The 7,561-nt window shown below is 42.2% G+C and overlaps 1 protein-coding gene across 1 annotated transcript; it reads left to right on the forward strand.

The window, feature by feature from the left end:
* Nucleotides 1-1,148: 1,148 nt before the first annotated feature.
* LOC308339914 (intraflagellar transport protein 70A) lies at nt 1,149-3,146 on the forward strand (the record flags this gene model as incomplete). The annotated part of the gene is made up of 1 exon (XM_080798977.1): nt 1,149-3,146. One exon carries the CDS (start codon nt 1,149-1,151, stop codon nt 3,144-3,146), a length of 1,998 nt encoding a protein of 665 aa, XP_080655103.1.
* Nucleotides 3,147-7,561: the final 4,415 nt, after the last annotated feature.

The following is a 7,561-nucleotide window of genomic DNA, read 5'->3' on the forward strand; positions in this document are numbered from 1 at the left end:
ACCTCTGTGGTCTTAAGCAAGTAACTTAAATCTTTCCAGTACACAGATTATCTGTAATATACAGAATATGGAGTGGTTATTAAGGTCAGAAAAAATGTACATAAATGGCCTAATAATACAAGATGGCTGATGTCGGGTCTCAAATTTACATACAGATAAGATGCATGGGCAGCAAAACTATAAAGGAGGAAGATAAAGGACTTGCACTTAAGTCTTTAATCAAACAGCAAACGCATGCTTTTATTTGGACACCGTTTATCTTAGGGACTAGACAGACCAATGCAAATGATAGAAGACCAGTGGAGATCTAGGTAGATCAAGGAAGAATGGTTTCTTTTTGTAGTGAAAGCCAGAGGACTAGGGCAGGAGATGCAGCCAAGTTTAAACGCAGCCATCTGCTCTGTAATAATTGTTTACGAAAAATAAGGGGGCTGGAGACACTTGAATCTAAAAATTGAATGTCTCACAATACCAAATACAAAACCATTTCCTACCGTCACCTGTGAAAACAACAAAGATAAAGACTTGTGGTCTCTCCGTATTACCTCCGTAGAAAGCATGCCCTCGAGGCAGCTTTTAAAAAAAGAACCTACTCTAATTACAGGGCAATTCCAAGGAGACAGTCCACCTTTTCCTTCCCGCTAATTTACACACAGAACACGAATCGATACCGTTTGAATGCACTGCACACTAAAAAAGGCTAAAAAGGAAAGGATTTCAGACCATAAACCTTCCTCCCCCACTGCCAGACAGCCAAGTCATAGAATCGGCAGCCAGCGATCTTATTAAATCTACGGGAAAAGGGTACAGAAACCTCATCTCCCCTTCCCGTGAGTTGGTCCCGCGAGACTACGCACCCAGCATGCAGTGCGGCCACGCTCCGGCTACGCCACGACTAGAGTGGTGCATGCCGGGAAGTGAAGTTTTTATCTCTGACCTACCCGGCAGCGTTTGTTCAGTCTTGTGTGACTTAACGGCCTTAACAACATTAAGTCTTCGAGGACAGGTTTAATGGAAAGACTAACTCCATTGATTACTTTTTATTCCTAATGGGTTTATTCCGTTACAAAGTAATCTCAACAAGCAGCCTTCCGCTTCCGGCGGGCTCGTTGCCGTGGTAACCAGCACGCACCACCACCGAGGCGGTTATGGCCGGGCTCAGCGGCGCGCACATCCCCGATGGGGAGTTCACCGCGGTCGTGTACCGCCTCATCCGCGACTCCCGCTACGCCGAGGCGGTGCAGCTGCTGGGCGGCGAGCTCCAGCGGAGCCCGAGGAGCCGCGCCGGCCTGTCGCTGCTGGGCTACTGCTACTACCGCCTGCAGGAGTTCGCGCTGGCCGCCGAGTGCTATGAGCAGCTGGGCCAGCTGCACCCCGAACTGGAGCAGTACCGCCTGTACCAGGCCCAGGCCCTGTACAAGGCCTGCCTCTACCCAGAGGCCACGCGGGTGGCCTTCCTCCTGCTGGACAACCCCGCCTACCACGGCCGGGTCCTCCGCCTGCAAGCCGCCATCAAGTACAGCGAGGGCGACCTGCCCGGGGCCAAGAGCCTGGTGGAGCAGCTGCTGAGTGGGGAAGGGGGCGACGACAGTGGGGGCGAGAACGAACTGGACGGCCAGGTCAACCTGGGTTGTTTGCTCTACAAGGAGGGACAGTATGAAGCCGCGTGCGCCAAGTTCCTTGCGGCTCTCCAGGCTTCGGGCTACCGGCCTGACCTCTCCTACAACCTGGCTTTGGCCTATTACAGCAGCCGGCACTACGCCTCGGCTCTGAAGCATATCGCCGACATCATTGAACACGGTATCCGCCAGCACCCGGAGCTGGGCGTGGGCATGACCACGGAGGGCATCGACGTACGAAGTGTTGGCAACACCTTAGTCCTTCACCAGACTGCCCTGGTGGAAGCCTTCAACCTCAAGGCTGCCATCGAGTACCAACTGCGAAACTATGAGGTGGCCCAGGAAACCCTCACGGACATGCCACCTAGGGCAGAAGAAGAGTTAGACCCCGTGACCCTGCACAACCAGGCGCTCATGAACATGGATGCCAGGCCTACCGAGGGGTTTGAAAAGCTGCAGTTTTTGCTCCAGCAGAACCCCTTTCCCCCAGAGACCTTTGGCAACCTGCTGCTGCTCTACTGTAAGTACGAGTATTTTGACCTGGCGGCCGATGTCCTGGCGGAGAATGCCCACTTGACCTACAGGCTGCTCACACCCTATCTCTATGACTTCCTGGACGCCATGATCACTTGCCAGACAGCCCCGGAGGAGGCTTTCATTAAGCTGGACGGGCTGGCAGGGATGTTGATTGAACAGCTCCGGAGACTCACCAAACAAGTACAGGAAGCAAGACACAACAGAGATGATGAAGCTGTCAAAAAGGCAGTGAATGAGTACGATGACACTCTGGAGAAGTATATTCCCGTGTTGATGGCCCAGGCAAAGATCTACTGGAACCTTGAGAATTATGCAATGGTGGAAAAGATCTTCCGCAAGTCTGTGGAATTCTGTAATGACCATGATGTGTGGAAGCTGAACGTGGCTCATGTCCTGTTCATGCAGGAAAACAAATACAAAGAAGCTATCGGTTTCTATGAACCCATCGTCAAGAAGCACTATGACAACATCCTGAATGTCAGTGCTATTGTGCTGGCTAACCTGTGTGTTTCATATATTATGACAAGTCAGAATGAAGAAGCCGAGGAGTTGATGAGAAAGATCGAGAAGGAGGAGGAGCAGCTGTCCTATGATGACCCAGATAAGAAAATCTACCACCTCTGCATTGTGAATTTGGTGATAGGGACACTCTACTGTGCCAAAGGAAATTATGACTTTGGTATTTCTCGGGTTATCAAAAGCCTGGAACCTTATCATAAGAAACTGGGAACTGATACCTGGTATTATGCTAAAAGATGCTTCCTGTCCTTATTAGAAAACATGTCAAAACACATGATTGTACTTCGTGACAGTGTTATTCAAGAATGTGTCCAGTTTCTACAACACTGTGAACTTTATGGCAGGAACATACCTGCCGTTATTGAACAACCCCTGGAAGAAGAAAGAATGCATAGTGGAAAGAATACAGTCACATATGAATCCAGACAGTTAAAAGCTTTGATTTATGAGATTATAGGATGGAATATGTAGTAATGTCTGATAATGGCATTTACCAAAAAATGGCCCTGTTATTTATATTTGTTCCTCTACCTGTATTTATCTTTGGCATCTTCTTCACATGTTACATATTGAGCTTTGTACACTTAAAATTATAACAACAAATATTCTGCTTGAAGAATCTTTCCATTTAATTGAGTAAGGATCCCTCAGTATGAGCTAGCTTACTTTGGTATTCTCTGTGCCAGAAGTCACCAGGTTTTGCCCTCAAGCAACAATTGCTAGAGCGATGTTTTTGCGTAAGCAAATTACCCTCCATAGTTTATATCCTAATTTTAGGCTGTAGAAAAGGATGAGGCATGAGTCAATGAACTGTTACAGTGGGTTTGTTTGCATTCCTCTGGTGACTGCTATGTAAATGATTGCTAGACCATGGCTGGACCTTTCTTCAATCAGCAATCAAGACCCGACCATTGTGCCATCCTGGGATACACTTTGTGGTACAATAAGACCAATTCTGACCTTAACTATATACCTCCACTCCATTTTTTTTAGTCCTGTATACTTTGGGTCTCAACTGAGTCAAGTTTGGACCTTGGTCTAAGCTCTTGTAGACTTAAAAGTACTAAATGAACGAGAATTCTTTTTTTGGTTCTTTTCAGGTTATGAGGTTTGGTCTGTGGCTTAATTTTCCTTCCATAATTTGATTGATTGGTTGATTTTAAGTTTTATACAATACTTACCCTAGTTTTCCATTTTTGATTTTCCAGGATTGATTGTGCCTCTTTGTGAATAGTGACAAATAATCAAATGTAAAATCTTTCTAATGTGTTCAGCATAGGGAAAAGTAAGCACTGAACTGACAATGAAAAGACTAAGGTATGAGTTCCAGACTGCCCACAGTGAAGTTTTACCTTCAGAAATTCATTTACCCCTTGAGGTGCCACATCATTTGAACTACTAGATGCTTTTCACAATTACTTCTAGATGTAATGTCTGATTCCACACAACCATACAGAAGAAAGTTGACTGCTTTTGTGACCTGTCTATTTAAACAAGTCAGTCAGGAAACAATATATATAATTACACTTCAAATGAATATTTCCTGGTATTTGGGCTTACGGTAGAAGTCTGTTGTCACTTTTTGTTGGATACTACAACATACTGATTGATTACTGCTAAGAAATACAGATTTTTGCCTTTTTCTACTTGGAGCTTTTTCTTATGACTCTGTGAAGGTATAAAAGGCCAGTGCTTGTTCTCAGTTCTGGGTTGTGCATAAATTAAGAATTTTGTAAATATTTAAAAATTTTTTCACTCATGTACCCTTTTAGTTTTATCCACTAATTTATCTCTTTGGCAGGGAAGGGGAGATTTGCTTTTAATTCTTCCAAAAAATGTTATACCACAAGTGATATGTAAATGATATATACTCCAGGAGTTCTATTAACAGGATATTATAATATGCATTTTTAAGTCAATTATTGAAATAATTAGAGCTCCTCCTATCCAAGGTGAAGGCGTCCAGCTGCCAATCTGCCAGAAGTCTGGAAACAGAGGAACAGGTGAGGTGAAAATGAAGCAGAGATGTAGCTATGTGATTTACTTCCCGACCCACCTTGGATCCCCTTCATGTCCAAATCTCAGTAGTTAATCAAATGTCTGCTGCCATTAACAGAACAGAAGTAATGGATAACAGAGTGGAAGTAACAGATGCCAGAGCTACTCCTGTAACTAACTCACCAAATCAAATCATCAGTCCTTGCACCCTTGTTTTATTTAATACAAGGAGGAGAGGTCATGCAAACTTTCCAAAAGGACAAAGCCACAATGAGCAGAAAGACAATCTCCAGTTTATAAAGCTTTCTCTTAGAGCGTTCTCTTTTTCTGCCTTCAAAGGGTCTATTTAAGAGATAGAAGTGTTTACTGCTACAGAATGTATCACAAGATAAGAAATGAAAAATCTATCTGCCTTACTGTCCTCCTTTTCTTTCTCTTTTTATCTTTTATTTTCTCCATTTTGTCAATTATAGGGACACTTCTCTGACAGCTGGCAGTTGAAACCACAAGCAGGTATAAAAGATGCATACCAACCTTTTAGCAGTAAGTGTCAGGTAAGTAGCACTGTGATTATCACAGTGATTGTAGAAACCATTTAACCATGCATTCTTGCAAATTGAGGTAACACTTATCAATAAAAAGTGACTTTCAAATTGGTAAAGCCAGAGAAGATTTTAAGAGGACTTAACCCAAAGCACTGGATCTATATAATTTGCAGAATGCAGTGAGGTTTATTTGTATATTTGCAGTAATCCTTATCTTTTTCTCTTTGACCTCAATAGAAAAACAGTGAATGAAATTTTAAAGAGTACAATATTTTTTTCAATGTCCTGTGATGCTAGGAATTAAATATACTCTTAACTCTAGAGAAGCCTTACTTTTCTGTAGCCAGTCATTTTATATTGAAAAATAGAGCCAGGCATTAGCCAGAGGTAATTAATTCATTAGTCATAGGTATAGTGTGGTCTTGTTTTAATAGTTCCCTTGGGGAGGGGGGAGAGTGAGTCTTTACAAGTTGATTGCTTTACACTTGAGTCCACAAGAAACCAGCGTTCTTTTGATTGTTTAATAAAATCGGTGCCCTTGGATTTAGGCCAAGATTGACCTATCACATATTGGAATCCTGTCTACAACATTATAATGTGTCTATATTAGAAAAGGAATTGCCCTCATAGGGAAAAATGTTCAGAAGATAGTTCTGTGTACATTTCTAGAGTGAAAGATAGGCATTTGCTAGTTTAAAAAGGATCTGCTGATAACTTGATTGTAAATATTATCAAGTGGACATGTAAATTGAGTCCAAGTCCTTATTTGAAAGTGAATTTGCATATTTGTGAAATTAAACACATCATTATCAAGGACTGGATCTCTCTGTTCAAAATAAAAAATGGCTGAAACTGTTGTGCAAACAAGACCTTAATAAGGTGCATGGAAAAGCATTTATTGCTATTATTATGTTTCTAGTTATTTTAGTACAGAGGCAAATGCTTGAGATAAAAGACATATTACTAAAGGTTTTACCAGCATCGTGGCAACGGCTGTAAAAGTTATGTCCACAAAGTGTCCACAGAGTCTTGAAGAGCTTATCAAGATCCACCAGGATCCTACCGGCTGGTTAGTGTTTCTGTCTCTGCTGCATAAGGTCAGAGGCTATTCTGTGAAGACTCAATATCTTGGTCTGAATTACTCCAAATTTGACAAAGCCATGCCCTGGAGTTTATGCACTTCGGATATGAAAAGAAGAATATACAGTCTGGGGAATAAAAGGCTTAGTCCATTCGTGAGCCAGGAAATACTATATTTAGAGCAAGAGATGATCACACCCTAACACTGTAAAGCAAAACAAAGCTTCAGGAATTGAATCATAACAGTTTTCTTAAAAAGATCCTATTACAAAGGCAATGTCACATACCCACATTTAGTGTGTCTACTAGAGAGGTAAAACTTTTTCTATAGTTAATACAGCATTTTTGTGTACTGGTCTTTTGTTCTTGTACTGACTCACTACATTAAAGTGTTTTGGCAGTGTGCCAAAGAACAAAGGTGAGCTATGCATGATTTGACCAAGATGCTGCAAGTAGTTACTAGTCCTTTTCAGAGACTAAGGAGACTAGCTTTCTGATTGGCAAAACTGTAAAATTATTCTAGAAATAATCATGAGGAATCTAAAATGGAAAATCATAAATGGATTCTTCTGTGACATTTGTAGATATGATTTAATAGATTTTTTAAATTACAGATTGAGTTTACGATAAAAATGTGGAATGCATCCGCAACAGGGAGCCCAGGGCTTGGACTAGCACATCTCTTAAATCCTAAAACGGAGGCTCACAGAGAATACTATGATTTGCCCAAATCACAGAATCAAACAGTGCAAAGCCAGGATCAAAATCTAGGGCTACTGACTCCCATCCAGTGGTCTTTCTACCCTACCACCATTTAGGGTTTATTTTTTTTTTCTCCAAATTATTCTGACACACTATCAATACTAAGTATTTCTTTTTCCAGAGCTATGACTTTCACTACTTCTGTTGCTACTCATTGATTCATTGGTGGTGTAATAAGCTTTTCCTAAAGTACACTCAGCAAAACATTCCCACACCGGCCTAAATTATATTCTAGTTTCCAAGTGTGCCGGAGGGGACTCGAGTGGGCGCCGTGTGTTGTTTGCAGCAGGCACAAATTCAGCTGTGGCGCAATCTGGGTTGGGCACAAAGATTATTGACCCACCTGTTGCTTCATCGGGTCGTAAAAAAAAAAAAAAAAAATCACTTTATGGATCCTTCTTCAAGTTAGTGATTTTCTTCTCTCCATTGTGGCCTCTAGCCACCAACCACAGTAAAAACAGCTGTCAGAGGCTTCTCTGCACCTCAAGTGCAAAGGGCTAC

The sequence above is a fragment of the Martes martes genome (assembly GCF_963455335.1).
Source record: "Martes martes genome assembly, chromosome: 3".
Classification (NCBI taxonomy): Eukaryota; Metazoa; Chordata; class Mammalia; order Carnivora; family Mustelidae; genus Martes; species Martes martes.